We start from the raw sequence: 18,988 nt of genomic DNA, 5'->3' as shown, positions 1-18,988 counted from the left end.
ATTATGCTGCTTGTACGGAAAATGAGCAGCGCTATCTGCAGAGCAATAACTTGCAGTGTCACAGGTTTTTTATCAATGATCTGCCTAATGACATAAAAATTTTGCAAAATTCACATGTATGTTTAGCCTATAAGTCTCATTTTGTCAGTGAGTGTGTCTGTGAGTCCATCGAGTAAATGCTATGCATTTCCACATATTTTTTTGCATATTTTCTCCAAACTTGATGCATATGCTCCAAGCCTTCCTCCAGGCCTCCAAAAAATTTTGTTTCAAAACTCTACCTGGTTCTTGAGAACCAGCATCTTAAACACCCACCTGCTGCACACTATACGATAAAATAAAAGAAACCTCAGACATTACCAGACTTACTGCCAACTTGTCTACAACCGGACCCATGATAACCCAGAAAAGTATACATTTCTAAGCTTTTAGGAAACACATTTTGCCTTCGCAAAAAAATGAATGTTTTTTGCCATGTCTGCTTTTAAGAACACAAAATCTTTTTGCTAAGAACACTGCTAGCTGAGCAGCGTTAGAGATTAACAGAACAAGCTATTTCCCAACTAAATTCTACAAGTATTCTCACCTTGTCTGTGTCTCCAAACAGAGATTTAAGAAACCTCTGAGACCAAGGAAGGCTTTTCACATCAACAGGTCCAGAGACGCCATAAGATGCCATGATTAGATTCCTGATAGGAACAGATCCGCTTTATACCTGGTAGCCTCGTTGAATGAGTGGCTGTCACGGTTTCAGGTTTATATATGGGTGCAATGAAGCGTCCCATATATGCAATGCGACGCTATGCATATATGGGACATGCAATGAGGTTCCCATGTCCCATGAGCTGGCTATTCATAAGCCAATCTAGCCCTTATTGATGTTTACTTGTAATTATCAACAGCTTGAAAATGGAACTACTACCAAGAAATAAACTAGGTAGTCAGGAAGAGATGGGTACGATGAATTAAAATCAAGGTACAACTACACCCCGGGTGTAACTGAACAATATTAACATAGTAAAATCATAAATGCTGACACACTAGTCTTTAGGCATTCCTATAACATTAAACTGTATTATCTATTATTTGTTTTAAAACGCAATTAGCTATATATATATATATATATATATATATATATATATCCTGTGCAGTTGTAAATATATTTACAGCTGTCTTGCAGAAGTGTGATTATTCTAACCTTGAGACCGATGATAATTTTAAAAAAGTCTCAAAAGAACTTTAGATATTATATTATCATATATTTCAATATTACATTATTTATTGCTTATTTAAACATAAAAACTCAATAGTATTGCAACTAGTAATAAAAGTTATAAATAACTCAAAGTTACACAATTTTTTCAAATGCCCAAAAAGTGCATAAGTTATTTTAAATTACTCAGCGCATTTTGAAATAGTCACAATAAAAATAGCAATTATAACTGCAAGGCAAAATATACAAAGAGTACTTGCCTAACTGACAGCAACTGAAGAAGTAAAGTGAAATAGTTTGAACATAATTTGAATTATTCGAAATTGAGAACCGGGCTAATGGCAAAGTCTTTAGTCTTGGTTGAAATTCTCTAGTCTTAGTAATATCTTCCTAGTTGGGTGAGGAGGCCATCTTTGTTAAGGAGCAAAGTTTTCTACATGTAAAAGGGATGTGTCAGAAGCATCGAGATTTGAGATGTGTTCTGATATCTTGAAACAGATTGGAGCTTCTTAGGAGCTAAACTTATAGGTCTCATATTTAGTATAATACTAGAATTGGTACCCAGAGTTGTCTGGGTGGTGGATGGAGTTACAACCAGATATATTACAATAATATTACATCTATTACAATCATATAAATTAATATATATTACATATATTACAATCATATGTTACAATAGGTTGCATATATTACAATCATATGTTATAATATGTTACATATTTTACAATCATATATATGTTACAATATATTACATATTTTACAACAGTATAAATTACTATATATTACATATATTACAATCATACATTAGTTACAATATTATACATATATTACGATCATATATTAAAATCATATATTACGATATATCTATCTACTTATATATGTAAAAAACTGAGTTTGTCTGTTTTCCTGGCTGTCAGTTCGCTTATAGAACAGAAACTGCAGATGTTTAGGTAAAAGCAAACATATGGGTCTTATACAACTTCTCATAGGAAGGTAATTACCCCGTTTTGATCTGTGTTCTCTTTTGAACCTACCACCTTATCTTGTGGATCTTTAAATACTATAACCTATAAATAGAGATAAAAGGAACTGGGGTTTATTAGACTAAAATTTCCTTGCAGCGAGTTGCCGTAATACTATTGGTTAGATCGTCACTCTACGTAAATATCTGCAGTTTCATTTTTCTAAGCAGACATACAGACAGAAAGAAAGAAAGACAAACTTTGTGCTTTATATATACATGTATAATTATTTGAACACAGTGAAAGCTTTAAAATGTCAATTCTTACGATTTAATTAATGGTAATTAAATCCTCAATAAACTCTCACGATGTATTTCTTAGTGATAGATAAAGTGTATCAGCCTGTTATGTTACTATATTCTATTTAGTAGGCCACCCATTTTACAGTACATAAGTGATTATATCACATTCTTATTTTAAAAAAGAAGGCCTCAAGTTTACAATATTCAGAGAAGTTTTAGTATTTAAGAATTACAAGTGTTTCTAAACAGAATAGTTATAGAATAAATTATAGTGAAATCTGTATCTGCAGGAGCATACATCAACCGCAATTGTTTCACATCATCATTTATTGTAGTATTGTAACATATCAGCATTGTTTGTGTTTTACTATCGCAAAATAATTTATTACTTACTATAAGAGTGATAAGGCTCAAAACGCTACATTAAAATAACACTTCAAATTTCATGGCATGCAGCGATAACGGTCTGGGAGAATAGCACTTATAAAAGCTTTCATCATGCTGTACTTAAGCCATTTATCATCATTTATCATTCTTCCTTTTCTAGGCAATTTAACTGATTTATTGCACCAATCTAAATGTTTCAGCGTGTATAAATATAACCTTAAAGTATGCCAATTTACTCATCAAATATCTGTCATGAGAATCTGTTGGAATCTAGTAGCATGACTGAACACTGAAGATAACAGCTCGTCCATAAAGATATCTAGAAGCAAAAATAATAAATTGTTTCAGCCCATTGCTATGTAAAACTATTTTATCAGACACATTTTCTGTGTCAAGAGTGAACCAACTTGTCGTGACAAAAAAGTTGACACAATGCTTAAATGATAACTGAACTACTTGAGAATGCTGTTGATCTTATTGTAGGTGCATAGGTCATAAACCCTCCTAGTCATACTGACAGTGAAAATAATATCTGTCAGCCAGCACCCAGCCAGATCTAGAATAAGCGTTTTAATTTTGTTGAGTGTTAAACAAATGAACACTGATAGTTTGATATGATAACAACAGCGACCAGAAATTTCCTTGTTCTTGTTTAATGGGCAGCTTGGTGTAAATATTTTGTCAATAAATTTTTGAGGAAGTCAATCATGAAAGGGTGAACCTGCAATCACTAGATTACTTGCTATAATACCTTCCTAGAAATACGGTGAATAGAACTAAAATAAATAAACCAACACATTATATGCTTCCAATTTACAGAAGATATGCCATAAAACCTCTAATTGAACGTCACCTCTATTTGACCGCCACTCTAGGGGAAGGGTTGAAAAAGAGAGTGCCATAACATTCAATTAGAGGTTTTATAGTAAGTTTTTCGTCTGATGAACGTTGAAATTTAGTAACGTGTTCTGAGTAGTTTTATAAATATATAAGCAAACATTTGTCATGTTTCAATGTTGAAAGATCCATCTTTTCAACTACAATCCAATCCAACTCCAACCAAATCCAATTCCACCTACAATCAACAATCCAACTACAAAATCCTATGAGTTTCAGTAGATTCAATTGCCTAAAAGTTATCTGAAAGGTTGTACGAGCAGCTTCAATTTATAACCAAGGGCTCAACATATTTTTTGCAAGTGAAAACAACTCCGTTCATATACATATTGTCATTGATCTGTAGCCTTGTCATTATCATTTAAAAGCAAACCACAAATTAAATCAGCTTGTAATAGAGATATATAAAATCATTTGAAGTTATGTTCTATGTCTATCAACTCTTTCAACCACTCATAGACATATTAACTTTTTCTCTACCAGTCTTCAGCTGAGCAATGTTTGCCGACAGTTGGCTACACAAAGGACATATGTTGTTGTTGTACAGCTCCTCCTTGACCTTGACCCACTAATAGCAAACAGACAAATGTAATAGCAAGTTACGCAAGTTTATATGAGCTAATCTCTGATTTCCTCTAAATTGTAATCAGTGATTGAAGCAGAAAATATCAAACAAACATATGTCTGATATACATAAGAGTCAGAACAAAACACTTGAAAGTCAATAACAAATTTTTGTATACCATAGGCTATTTTTATCTGATTGCTATTTGTTAGTTACATCCGTATATGCCAATTATGCTATAGACTATTAGATTATAGGCCTATTCACTATCTGATGTAGCCTGTCTTGACAAACTGTTGTTTCTGCGGAGTTGTCCCCCCCCCCTCGAGCGGGCGAGCAACAACTTGTCAAGACAGGCTATTTCTGATGATGCCTACTATTTGATTGGACTTGTTGAAATTTTGATAGGTTAAAAGTTTGTTTGATGTTTCAAATCTTGCTATATCAACAGGGCATAATGTATTTGTTGACAAGCCCCGAAAGTGTAATTGACCTGTATTCTTGGCATTCTTTATAGTTGCATAACTGTAGGAACTCAATAACTTATTACCGTAGTAACGATATGAACTCAAGCTTTCATAAGATTGGTATTGAAAGAATATTACATAATTAAAATTTAATCATAAGAGACAAAGTTATGTAATCATATAATATAATGGACATAGCACAAGTGCACGCCAATTATTAAGAAAATATTGAACAAGATTTTTATTTAGATCCAAATACTTTGTGATTACGCAGAAACAGCCGTAATTTGTTGGTAACAAAGTGAACCATAATCTGAGGTGGCAATTCCGTGGCTTTATCAGATGACTAACAGTAGCTGAAATGGTATTTGAGTTTTTACACAACCACTGTAATATTGTTGGTGTAGAGGTGGGTGAACAGCCATGGCCTCGTGAATCGGAGCCTCTCACAAGAAAACAACAGATTTAGATTTGGTTCTTTCAATGAAGAGAAAAGTATCCAATATAAATGCACTTCTTTTGTGAAGTCAGCGATGCATATTAGTCTCTTCTAGTTACTCTAAATAGGTATTTGCTGATAGGTATTGGGCTTTTTATAACCTTCTAGTAGACTTTGAATATCACATTAAATTTTACAACTGTGCAGCTTATATCAACTCAATCTATTTTATTTATTATTTTTATTATTACTACCATTTTTATTCCTATGATTATTACGATAATGATAACGATTATTATCATTATTATTGTCCTTGTTGATTTCCTCAGTTCATCAGCTGATGATACGCTGGTATCAGGCCCTTAATCTGGGATATCCAACACATTTCTCAGTATCCTCATTGATCCTAGTAGGGCAGAGAATTGTACTCTATTAATTTCCTTCTTCTTTATGCCTAGCAGCTGCATTTGCTCGTGCAGGTTTGCCACTGCTCCCAGTGCTCCCACGATTATTGGTACTACCGTCGCTGATGTTTTTCATATTCTTCTTATCTCTCTTGCCAGGTCTTGATACCTCTCCACTTTTTCTTTCTCTTTTTTGGTTATCTTTGCGTCTTCTGGCACGGCTATGTCAATTATCCATGTGTGGTCGATCTTTTTATCTTGCACACCGATGTCCGGTCTGCGGGCTGGTATGATTTGGTCTGTTTTGTATAGAAAATTCCCACAGTTTCTTTGCTTTGTTGTTTTCTGTCACACTCTTTGCCTCATGCTCGTACCAATTCCTCTTGTGATATAATATATACCACTTGCACAGATTCCAATGAATCAGTTGAGCAACCTTGTCACGTCGTTTGTTATACTCGGTCTGTGCCATTTTTTAACCTTCGCTGAGTATATGAAAGATTGTCTCTTCCCTTTTGTTACACATTCCACACAATGATGTTACTCCTTGTTTTTCTATATAAACTTTTTTCCATCCCGTTGGTTGTGCATGATACTGTGCCGCAGTGAGTAGCCCTTTCTTTCCCTTTTTCATCAATCCATCCTTTAGAAATTTGTATTTTTTCTTTGTGTCTATTTTGTCTGCGATTTTGGTGTATTGTTCATGTAGGACTTTGATCTTCCATTACTGTTGGTTCTTTTCTGCCTTGGTGTCTTTATACTCTTGTTTGGTCTCTTTCTTCTCAAAACTCTTCAAATATTTGTTGTGAGTCCTTTGAATTCACATTTCATGTAGTCAGACAGTTTAGATTTCTCTGGCCAGATGGTTTCCTCCACATTTTTCAGTCGTCATCCTCCTTCACTCCTTGTCAGATACAGACTTGCCGCATTAGCCCTAGGGTGTTTGTGCTCTGTTCGTGGTAATCAATTTTCTTGTTTTCCTATCCATCCCCTGTAATTCTTCTTTTGTCTAGCCAAGTATTCCTCCAGAGTATCTGAGGACAGCTACCGACCATGTGTTTACCGCTTTGATTGCATTCTGCTTTGATTCCAGTTATAGTAGCTTAGTTATCCTGTAGAATTCCTTCCTCACTTTGACCTTCATTTCTTTCATTTTTATGTCATCTGCTTTCAACACCCCTAGGTACTTATATTCTTGTTCTCCGAGATCTTTCATAATCTGTCCATGAGGTAGCTATATTCCCTCATCCTGCTAATGTTTACCTCTTCATAACCACTGCTGCACACTTCGGTATTCCAAACATCATCCGTGTGTCTTGGATGAAAATCTTCACTGCCTGTACGAGTGACTCTGGCTCATTTTTATTTTTTTGATATAGTTTTAATGCAGCCATACAGAGCATGTGGTTTATCCTACCTGACTGTAGTCTGTATCACGCTAAGAGGAATCAGATACACAGATTATTATTATTATCATCATGGTTATTATTATTACTATTATTATTATTACTGTTATAAAAGTTTTTCTTCACAGTCGTGTGGTGGTAGGTGACTGGTTTTAGTCCGTGTTGAGTCCGGGTCTTAACCAAAGGCCAAAGGATCCAACATCTTCCTCAATTCCACTAAGAGAGGACCTTTCTCAAAATGTGAGCTGTTCCTAAGATGGCTGTCTTCTGTATAGTTTCACAAGACTATTATTATCATGGTTATTATTATCACTATTATTATTATTACGATTATTATGATTATTATTATTACGGTTACTATTAATATTATGATTTTTATTTTAATTGTTTATTATTATTACTATGGGAGTTTTTTCGCTACGTTCAAATTATAGCTTTCTGCACTTTGATATCTGTCCTTACTTTTTACTAAACAATGTTGTTATTGTTAATATTGCTACCTGAATTATCATGTTTTCAATGCTTGTTATCATAGGCCTACTGTATTCTTATTTTAAATAACAACACACTGATTATTTGCAAGTGAGATATGCTTACCAAACATGATCATCAACTAACAACTTATAATGTTACCTTGTACCAGAAATCTATTCAAAAAATACTTGACATTAGTAAAATTATAAAAACTATGTTGGCAGTGAAAAATAAATAAAACCTTCCAATCAGTTTTAGCAAGAATATAGAAAAAATTTTAAAACAAAAAACTCTGCTCATAGTTTTTCATTCAATTTTGTTTACTGAGGTAATGTTCTAATAGAGGAGTTTATATTCAACGAGACATTCAACAGCTATTTTAGACACGGTAAACTACCGAGCTCACAAACTGTGCTCTGATCATTTTGGCCTTTTGTAATAGACCCTAATTTAATACCGAGCACTCTAGCAACAAGTGCTCAACTTTATTACAATTTCAATATCAAAGGTCAAAGGTTATGTTTAAAAAAAGTCAGCAAAGGCAAATAATCAATATATCACCTCTCAAAGATTTGTTTGTTTTAGCAATTCTGCATGCTCAATACAATATTTGACTACCTTAGCTTAGCTGAGTTTATACACTGAGAAAGGCCAGTTCTGTCACCCTGTACATACCGGCAGGTGCATTGGACTGCCACTAGCATCATCCAAGGCCAATAACCCTGTAAGTATACTGGTTGTAAAGGAATGTAAATTAAGCAGATATTAATCACTTTGGTATTATAAAGTCACTCACAGCATGAGCAGATCTTACTAGTGTTGCACAATAGCACGATATAATTCGATATGACGATATATTTCAGTGCATGATTTTATATTTGGTCAGTTTTCAACTCGATATGAATATCGAAGCCGACATTTTATCGAAATATCGGCTGATACTATTTTGCAAAAATGGAGTTATCTGTTCTCTTTATTGTAACGAAATAACAACTCCTGTTTTTGAACCGATATCAACCTACATCCTCTCATATCGTTCATGTTAAAGCCTAAAACTATATATCAAAAGAAGACAACTCCAATGTTCGATATTTTTCGATATTCGAAATATTTTGAGACCAAATAATCGAATGTACATGCAAAGATATCGTGCAGCACTAGATCTTACCCTCTGATAATTGAGATTTGCTCTTCTGTGTGCCTGTGCGGCAGATAATTTTTGCAACATCAGCGACCACAAAGACAATCTTTTTTGAATCTCGCATTAGTGCCATTAGTAAATTACTGCCGGCTAGGTATGCTGATTTAGTATCAGGTACTAAATTAGTAAACTATTTGTGTTTAAGGTTTGCACATGCCAATATGTAGCAACCTATTTTAAGCAATTTAGAATACTAGTTTCTTTTTGTGTTAAGCTTCATATTTTATTTCAAAACCTACTTGGGATATTTTTTGCATGGTTAACTGTTTCAAATTTGTAGTTTACGGTAACACTGTCTGGTGAACTTATCTAAGGACCAATTTTTGTGAACGATTAAAAAATTATATGAGGACATGTCTTGTAATGAAAATGTTACCATACAGTATGTGTGAAAGGTAAAATCTTTTCTGTTCGGAGTTGTGCACCCTATAATAGTTGTGGCGAATAGCCAGTATCATATCGGAATCAACAAATAATAGGGAGCGTGTCGCCAATAATTCTAAACCAATAGAAGTTTTGGTTCGCCAGCTGGGTTTTTGGAAAAATCTAGTTCCTATCCAAATAGTCCTAGGAAAGAGCCACGGTATACGGCATATACGGTAGAAAAATTTCCGTTCTTATCCTAAAAGTCTCATTTCCCATTAACTCGCTACAACCCGCGAAATTCGTTCTCGTTGCCATTCCGCTAGAACCTTGATGAGCAAATAGGTAATAACTAATGATCATTTATTGAGAATACTCGGAATACACAGTGCATCATTTTCATTGTTAATTAAGAGTGGTATATTGTTAACGTTGAGTGGTGTATTGTTGACATAGAGTGGTGTATTGTTGACCTTGAGTGGTGTATTGCTAACTTTCAGTGGTGTATTGTCGGCTTTGAGTGGTGTATCGTTAACTTTGAGTGGTATATTGTTAACTTTGTGTAGTGTATTGTTAATTTTGAGTGATGTATTGTTAACTTTGAGCGGTGTATTGTTCACTTTGAGTGATGTATTGTTCACTTTCAGTGGTGTATTGTCGACTTTCAGTGGTGTATCGTTGACATATGATGATAGAGTGGTGTATTGTGGACTCGGAGTGATGTATTGTGGACTCGGAGTGGTGTATTGTTGACTGAGTGGTATATTGTTAAGTAGTATATAATTATATAAGCATTTTGCCACCATCCTGAGCTGAGTACTTTATTATTATTACTGCACAGGTTTATTAAGACTAAAGGCTAAAGGTTGACTTGCAACAAAATGCAATGTAACAGATACCCTGCACAACATTACCCACTTTAAACGACTGTAGCTGTACCTTTTTCACTTGTCAGCATCACTCTTTAGAACAAGATTGCATTGGTCAGTACATATGCAATAGGCTTTGATGTTTGTTAGTAGTAGTCTGAGCCAAATATCGGTATTATTTCCTAAACTACTGTTACAATACTGATTCTGTTTGTTTACAGCTAAAAGACCAGTGGCTACTCCATTACCATGTACACGGTATGTGCATTCAGCAATTTAGATGGTCTTCAAGCATATATAAAAGAACATGAGCTGAGACACACGGTGAAATATGTGGTCATAAAGCAAGACAAGAGCTTCACTGCTCCACTCAATGCCGGTACGCTCTTAACGCTCTGAAACTCGTTACTTACAGGCTTAAATATGTATATATATCTAAATATATATAAAAAAAAAATATATATAACGTTCAATCAGGCCTGTCTGAGCTAGAATTGAGTCTCGGGTGATAGATTTTATTGCATGTATAACAAGCATGATTGATCAGCCTTTTGTTTTTGTTTAGTGATATTACACATATAAGTTTATATATATATAAACTTTGCTTCTGTTTGGGGTGCTATAAGTTTTTCCATTTCCTTAATCTTCAGAAAGTCTTGCAAAGAAGTCCAGGCGTTTCGTTTTGAAGATAATACTATGCAAACATGGCTGACATATCAACAGAAGGAAGAAGCAGCAATACAAAGACAAAGCGCAAGTGAGTGACAGCGATATCTTTGTGTATAGGGCTGACGTACTGCACTCATGGTAGATGTCAATAGCAATGCTACTTTTCTACATGTATCAGACTCATTTGCTTTTTTCCTACCCAAATTATGATTTGTTGTTTCAGCGTAATATTTGTATTTGCTTCATTCAGTGAGTTCATGCTTAGTTGGGTCATATAAAATATCTATCCAATTGTGTTGTAGAAGGAGATTAATTCTGATCATCCATCAGTGAGGAAACAGCGAAATCTGGTTCAGGACACGGTAAAAATGGATTGCCCTGTCAGATTGACAATAAAGAGAATAGTCAGATATCCTGATTTTCAGGTTGGTGTTTCAAAGTTGTCCAACATTTATGTCAATACATTTATGTCAACAAATGTCAATACCGCGCCAATGCCAGTATAAACCTTTTTTAAAACTATTCACTACCCTAGATAGCGATGCCAACATTGAAATAAATTACATGATGTCACACCAACATTCTAGGTATTGTCCTACGTCAACTATATAAACGTCCAATTTTTCCAAACTTGCTAGTCATATTGAGCACTTATTCTGTCTCCTTGGTCTGTTCAGTGTCATTTATGCAGTTATCAATGATAACATTTATACTAACAAAAACCATTATTTGTTTCTAAGTTGAAGCCGATGTCTGAAAACACTTCTGTCAGAACACAGAAGACTAAGATGCTGAGGAGCATGAAGGATGCCTGGCCATTGAGGCTAGAGGAGTACTTTTTACTCAGTCTACTCAAAGTGGAATGCCATCAAAATCACCCAGTTGGCAAAGTATGTTAAAAATATCATCTTTACTATTAATGTCTTTGGATATATTTGTATGACTTTCATAAAAAATAGAATACCCTGCAACTGTATATTGTTATCACAGAAGCTGAGCAAAGTGTGATTGCTCCTTTCCACCATGCAATTGAATCGGTGAAAAGAGACAGACGTACCCCATTACACATTGTGCCCACAGTCTGTATATGTTATAAATAAATTTGCGCATTTCTCAAGTTATTTTCTATCTGACACCCACACTTGTATATAGTCTTTTTAGCAAGCAGGTGTGCTTCAAAATGTCGATGACGGAATCAAGTGTCACATTCATCTTATGGTGTCCCAAGGAGTTAACTTTCTACCTAAGATGATGCCACATATACTGGAGTATCTTAAAACCATGTTCAATGATGCCCTTCCTGACAGATCGAATAGAAGATATTGGCCTATAGATCGTGACATTGCCAATCACATGCATTCTGCATTCTCTTCCATGATGTTAGTATTGAATTTCAGTAGTATTCATTCCACAGCTGAGATTCTCATTGGGTGTTTGCATTGAATTTTTATGACAATGCTTAAAAGTCACATAATCGATAATTTTTCTTTTGTATTTGCTAACGATCGAATTAATTTGTGCTGAAAATAGCCAGGCTTTATATATGTACTTTATACTTTCACTAAATTGAATGTCATATGTTAGCCACTGTTTTTGTTGCATAGAAGCCAATTCTACCACTACAGTTTGTGCGGGACAAATGTTTCACTACTTTACGATGATCTCTTTGAAGGCTTAGAGGAGTTGGCATTGGCAGTTGAATCAGTTCAAGCACAAAATGGCTCCACCGATTGTGGCCTCTTTGCAGTTATGTACTTGGTCGAAACCTTATTTGGAACTAATCTCTGCAAAACTGCATTCGATCAGCAGAAACTCAGGGCACATGTTGTGACATGCCTCCAGCAGGGTGAATGGACACAGTTCCCTCGATTACAACTGCCATCTAAGGTCAGACGGACCCGGGCCCACACCATCCGTGACAAGGTAAGAAATCATTGATACAACCACGCGAATAATCACACAATTCTTTTGCATGTCAACAAACCTCTTGGTGTCGATAACAAAATTCATAAAACACACCTTGGGGTTCACAAAACACACCTGGGGGTGTTTCAATTATCCTGCAAAACGTCCAGTAAACGGTTTTCTCCTCGTTAAAACTTAGTGGAAGGGGTGTTTCAAACAGACTTTCTGCAAACTTTTCGCTCTTCAAAAATTTTATATACACAATGCATTGGTTTAAAGAAAAGTTAACATCTGGTCTGAGTTGCCGCTATCAGTTTTAGTTTGCGGGAAATGAGAAAATACCAGAACTTCTTCATTTGTTGGAGCACATTGGATGGTGGCATTTTATTATTCATAGTAAATGGTCAATTAACCGAAAAAATATTTCGATGACGATGAAAGAAACATTTATGATAGGATTTCCATACTTTCTGTTAACAAGCCAGCCTATGTTCATTTTAGCTATTCTGCACATGTCGAAGACCTCATGACAACACCGATTTCGATGCGCCTGGCGGAGGGATGGTACTATGTGACAGTTGCAACGAATGGTAGAAGGTGTGATCCTCTAGGTTAGGCTTTTACTTATTTACATACATGATGCAAGATTAACGCTATGGCATATGTATAGATATGTATAAACTTGTTCCAGTCTAAGTAATAGTTTTAAGTTTTACAAACATGTATACGCTCATGATGAAACGTGCTTGTGTCAACAGCCACTGTTTTCATTTATATTTTGTAACGTCTCATTTATATGTCGAGAAAGATGCTTTTTTCTGTTTTCATTATGGCCAATTAGCACCACGGCCAATTAGCACCACAAGCCATCAGGGTGGAATGTTTTTATGTGTTTCTAGTATGTACATGTTGAGAGATATTTGAATACTTGTTTATAGATTTATTGATATTTAAATTTATAATGTATTTTGAACTTTTTATGAGTGAGGTAGTGAATAAAGCATTTCTTTTGATATCAAAGATAATGTGGATATAACACAGATCTTGCGTCAGTTACACTGGCCTAACATGCATATTCTATTTCAAAGCGACTGGTTTTGCATATTGTGCGTGTGCACAAACAAAAAGAGACAATGTTAAGTTGTAGACACTACAGTAAAAACATTTAGCTGTTGATAATGATATCGTGGGTCCCAGGTGCTCACTAAACCTATCGTTTGGCTATGGGCCACAATGACTCCTCTGTAACTTTTGAGGAGCACAATTCTGACTTATTGTCAATCTGTCAGTGCAATCATCTTTATCGCATCCTGAACCAGATTTCGCCATTTCCTCACTGATGGATGATCAGAATTAATCTCTTTCTACAACACAGTTAGATAGATATTTTATATGACCCAACTAAGCATGAAATTACTGAGTGAAGCAGATAAAAGATTACGCTGAAACCACAAAATATAATTTGGGTAAGAAAAAAGCAGACGAGCCTGATACATGTAGGAAAGTAGCATTGCTATTGACATCTACCATGAGTGCAGTACGTCAGCCCTATACACAAAGATATCGCTGTCACTCACTTGCACTTTGTCTTTGTATTGCTGCTTCTTCCTTCTGTTGATATCTCAGCCATGTTTGCATAGTATTATCTTCGAACCAACAATCGCACTCGGAATCTTTCTGACGAAACGCCTGGACTTCTTTGCAAGACTTTCTAAAGATTAATGAAATAGAAAAAATTATAGCACACCAAACAGAAGAAAAGTTTATATATATACGTGTATATACGTATATATATACATATATATACATATATATACATATATATACATATATATACATATATATACATATATATACATATATATATGAAGACCTCAACGGAAGAAAGATCAATGTCACATTTTCTCAAAATACTAGGTTTATTTTCCATTAGATAGTTCTGGTCACAAAGTTTAGTCTCTGACAAACTTTCAGCAAAAATGATCCAGGTCTAGGGATATCCCTACTTAAAATAAACTACCTCTTTGCAAAACTGATCAATGTCCTAGTTTTTAAACTTTAAAATGGCTATATCTCATGCTTGAGCATTGTGACATTGATCGTTCTTCCATTGAGGTCTTCATATATTGCGTAGTCTTTCAAGGATTCATACCCTATTAGTAACTAAACCAAAAAACCTAGTAATATCACTAAACAAAAACTGAAAGCTTGTTATACATGCAATAAAATCTGTCACTCCAGACTTCCTGCTAGCCCAGACAGGCCTAATTGAACATTATATATATTTATATATAAATATATATAATGTTCAATTATATTTATTATCAATATTTATATATAAATATATATAACATAAATATATTTATATATACACATTTAAGCCTGTAAGTAACCAGTTTCAGAACGTTAAGAGCGTACCGGCATTGAGTGGAGCAGTGAAGCTCTTGTCTTGCTTTGCGACCACATACTTCATCGTGTGTCTCAGCTCATATTATTCTATGGGTGCTTGAAGACCATCTAAAGTACTGAGCGCATGTAGCCTACTGTGTACATGGTAATGGAGTAACCACCGTCTTCAAGCTGTAAACAAACAGAACGGGTACTGTAACAGTAGTTTAGGAAATAATACCAGTATTTGGCTCAGACTACTACTAACAAACACCAAACCCTATTGCAAATCTACTGACCAATGTAATCTTGTTCTAAAGAGTGATGCTGACAAGTGAAAAAGGTACAGCTGCAGTCGTTTAAAGTAAGTGGGTAATGTTGTGCAAGGTATAATTACTGTTACATTGCACTTAATTTTGCCTGGGCCTGTACTGATTATTGATTGACTGAGATTTATGTTAACCTTTAGTCCTAATAACTCTACACAGTCACGATCAAAAGTTTGCCACTACAATCAGTCAGCCACACAAAAAGCGATAATATTAACAAGGAAAAAGAGGGTGGGTGTTTGGGATGTTGACGTAAACGTTTCGTCATATAATGATTCTTAAAATAAATAAACCTAGTAAACAATAATACCACTCAAGATGAACTAGCTATCACAGAAGGAAAGCACCAAGCTCAATAACAAATGTTGCTGAACTTTTTGCTCTCCCTCTGTGGATGGTCTAGCCTGTATGCAAGCCAGACTTGGTGCTGGTTTATTATTTTACAACAAGGCTCCATTCACTAACTACTTATCTCACCTCGGGCTAGTAGCAAAATGAGGATGGTGCACTATTCTGAATAAATTACAGTTACTTATTACTTCCTATATCAATTACACGCAGGATTGGAGTGAGAGAGATTAAGCGGGTTGTTGCGAGACTTTTAGGATAGGAAATTCTTCTACCGTATATACCGTATATCGCGCACCGCGATCGCAGGACTTTTTGGATAGGAACTAGATTTTTCCTGGGTTTTTTAGTACATGTATGTTCTTTTATAGCTCGTGAGAATTTTGAGAAGAGCTTGGCGCTCTGAGAAACTCTAAGAAAACTGCGTTCTGGAGGTGGGTTTCTACATAGGATCTGGATTTGGTAAGGGAAGCAATATGTGTTTTTGTTACACGTTCTAAGATTCGAGTAGATAATGAATGCTCTAGCAAAATATTCTATCACATTATCGTTTTTTATGCAATGCTTAGCGAAGCTTTCGTAGACATTCATTTTTTAACAAAGTTGTGTTAAGGACATTATAGTTATTACTGTGTTGGTTGTTGTGATACAAGACTATTATATATTATTGTGTAACGTAACTCGTGTTTGAGAGGTTTGGTTTTTAAAGCATCAGCGCAAATTATAATTAACGACATTAGAAGAGGGCTGGCATGGCTTACATAAGCATAAGTATATTGGGCTGCAACTTTGCGATTGTGAATTTTTTATGTAATTGGCGTCTTCTTTAAGCTTTTACGGTTTTTTACTTGCTAGAGCTCCTTTACAGTATTGTTAATTGCAGATAAGCTCTTAGTACGATATTCTGTTGTAGCCTATATTCTGTTGCACAGTTAAATAATTAGGCCTATATCGCTTCTCATAATCTTTAGATTTGTTAAACCATTCAATTAGAGATAGCAAATGGTTTCGATTCAGAATAGCCTGTTTGCATGTTTTAAAGAGATTTTTCTCGATTACAGCCTTTCTTCTCTCTTGCAATCACCGCTGACTGCTAACACAATTAGGCCTAAAACTAACTCGATGTCAAATGATTGGGTTGTCATAGGTTTCATCACCACTTGAATCTTGATATATACTATGAAATAGTTACTCGGTCGAGTTTATTCATTCACTTCTGGAGGACCTGTGTTAGTAAAGTTATAGTTTTTCTAATCTTGCATGTAGGGTTGCAGATACGTTGTTTCCACATTAAACTTGTTTCTATAGAAATTTCATGTGATTGCATATCACTTTGTTTTTTGTCATTTCTGCGTTATTCTAGTTTTAATTATTCGAAACATTCTAATGGAAAAGATCAAGCAAATGTGCCACTGAAAACAACATTCATGAGCCCTGCAGGAAATGGAGAAAGCTGTTGAAACTAATTCTAAGCTTGATACAAAATGTGATTCCAAATCTTCTGATAAAGCTCTGCAGGACTCTTTGGAAGCTTCAGATGACGTAGTGTCTGGTAAACATAGTCCAAGGGTTGCTTCTCCAGGAGTAGCTAAAAGAATTGTGTCTCAACTTCAAAAGAGTGATGAAAATATAAATGATTTGTCTGATGCTGCCAAGAAGACAGAAGATTCTGTAATACATGATTTGACTCAAAGGTTTGCCGATAATTTGTTGGAAAACCCATCAAAATCCGTACCCAAAACTGAATATGTTAGCATTAATCAGAAACTCGAAGAAAAAAGAAAACGTGATATAGCTGAACATCTCGCTCGAAATGAGATGCATGCGCCACAGGGTCAATCTACTGAAAACATTCCGACAGTCCACAAAAGCTCTAGTTATTCACAGCTATCATCTGAATCAATGTGTAATGGTGTCACGTCTTCCAATGATGCCCTATCTGGTCACGCTGATTCTTCCATGGTCATTCCAGTCAGTCAGCTCATGGACGTGAGCTCCTTGAATATAAGTAAGCCAGCATTAACTGCTAGTAGTCCCCTGAACGCTACTACTTTGTGGGAGAACAGTAATGGTGTGGCGGCTCAAGATACAGGAAAATCCAATGAGTCAGATGAACTTGATTTGCTGACAGCGATGTCAGGAGAACCAGCACCCAACACTCTTCCTGTGTTAGCAGACGGACTATCTGAAGGGGAAATTAGCTCCGAGTCAGAGGCGGAAGATGATGGAGAGATGTTAAAAGTCCTTTCTGAGGTTAGTGGTGAAAAGTTGCACGTGCATGAGTATAAGTATGGGTTCTCTTGAAGGCATTGTATGTTAGTTATTAGTTTGTTGACAAACTTTTCTGAAAAAATTTTCATTTGTAATGGCTGAGGGGCACTAGTGGTAACATAAAGGTCATTGCAAAATGCTTGTATTAGAATCAGGTTGGCTACAAAAGCGCTGCAATGTGCATTGGAAATGTCTTAACCATTTGTAGGAGTGAAATTTAATTAATATACTTGTAATCTAAATTAATATCGGTTATAATATTTGTGTTCAGCAGGTTTATTTTTAAGCAAATTTTTGTTTTCAAGACCATTAAATATTATTTTAGTACAAAAAAGTTTACTTCCTAAATAAAACTATTTGTTTGTATGTTTTGGGTGTCATTTTAAGACATACTCTCTGCTGATCAGTTAGCCAATCAAAAAAGCGACATGCAAAAGTATTCTAATACGGGCGAATACGCTAACATTCAGCGCCAGTACGAGTTACTATGTCAACACCCCCACAATTCGCTAGGTGTTTCTCCGGTATGCTTCAATCATTAGAGGGCTGAACAGCGTAAGTATTGAATGACTCGCAACACATTTGCTGCCATTTCGTAATTGATATAGTATGAAAAAGTTCATGGAAATGAACCAGTGTTTTTTGAAGTATTGATTGAATCGCAGGCAATTGTATATTACAGTTATTAAAAGCAAGACGGGTTTATCATAAACTCCTTGAACATTCATAGCTAGTGACATGGAAAGTTATAATCAATATTAGAGGCGCATGTCATCAAGTCCTCATGAAGGTGTTACTAATAGGCCTAATGCATTAACTGAATACAACTGTTATGTTCATTTTCCCGAATTGCCTTTAGTCGGAAGAAAGAATATTTTACGTCTGCAAATAGGTAAAACAATATATTGATGTGTTTATACATAAACAACTGACCAGTAAAGTTAACACTCGCTGTAGTAGGCACAGCTGTTTATTGTAACTTGTGTTGCTGGCAGCAGGCTTGATAAGACAGGTTGTATTTTGAAATACTGATATGAGCTAGCTCCTGCGATTTTCTATTAGCTGCAACCCCAAATTTATACTATATATAAATTATTATAGACATAGATTAGTTCTGTATGAACATGAT

The 18,988-nt window shown here is 35.2% G+C and overlaps 2 protein-coding genes and 2 long non-coding RNA genes across 6 annotated transcripts in view; 2 read left to right on the top strand and 2 right to left on the bottom strand.

Moving 5' to 3' along the window:
* Positions 1–718, bottom strand: part of LOC137393669 (sodium- and chloride-dependent GABA transporter 1-like) — a 42,540-nt gene extending 41,822 nt beyond the window's left edge. Inside the window, exon 1 of the mRNA XM_068080312.1 lies at positions 587–718. Within this exon, the coding sequence (XP_067936413.1) occupies positions 587–679 (93 nt within the window). The 5' untranslated portion in view covers positions 680–718. The remainder of the gene's footprint in view (positions 1–586) is intronic.
* A 9,488-nt stretch (positions 719–10,206) lies between these two features.
* Positions 10,207–12,514, top strand: LOC137410646 (uncharacterized). The gene is made up of 5 exons (XR_010981232.1): positions 10,207–10,328; positions 10,600–10,706; positions 10,921–11,043; positions 11,359–11,997; positions 12,291–12,514. It is a non-coding gene; the product is annotated as an uncharacterized lncRNA (long non-coding RNA).
* Positions 12,515–13,448: 934 nt separating this feature from the next.
* LOC137385301 (uncharacterized) lies at positions 13,449–15,800 on the bottom strand. The gene is made up of 4 exons (XR_010977758.1): positions 15,718–15,800; positions 14,942–15,103; positions 14,101–14,234; positions 13,449–13,887 (listed from the first exon to the last, which is right to left on the bottom strand). It is a non-coding gene; the product is annotated as an uncharacterized lncRNA (long non-coding RNA).
* Positions 15,801–15,948: 148 nt separating this feature from the next.
* The window catches only part of LOC137385695 (uncharacterized), a 33,707-nt gene continuing 30,667 nt past the window's right edge, over positions 15,949–18,988 (top strand). For 2 of the 3 annotated variants that reach the window (XM_068072224.1, XM_068072222.1), the window contains exons 1-2: positions 15,949–16,050; positions 16,952–17,841. In XM_068072224.1, the coding sequence (XP_067928325.1) occupies positions 17,032–17,841 (810 nt within the window). In that variant the 5' untranslated portion in view covers positions 15,949–16,050; positions 16,952–17,031. The remainder of the gene's footprint in view (positions 16,051–16,951; positions 17,842–18,988) is intronic. The other variant, XM_068072223.1, reaches the window with a different exon arrangement.

Source organism: Watersipora subatra, chromosome 1 (assembly GCF_963576615.1).
Source record: "Watersipora subatra chromosome 1, tzWatSuba1.1, whole genome shotgun sequence".
Classification (NCBI taxonomy): Eukaryota; Metazoa; Bryozoa; class Gymnolaemata; order Cheilostomatida; family Watersiporidae; genus Watersipora; species Watersipora subatra.
Note: the sequence above shows the minus strand (reverse complement) of the source record. Positions and strands in the feature narration are given on the sequence as shown.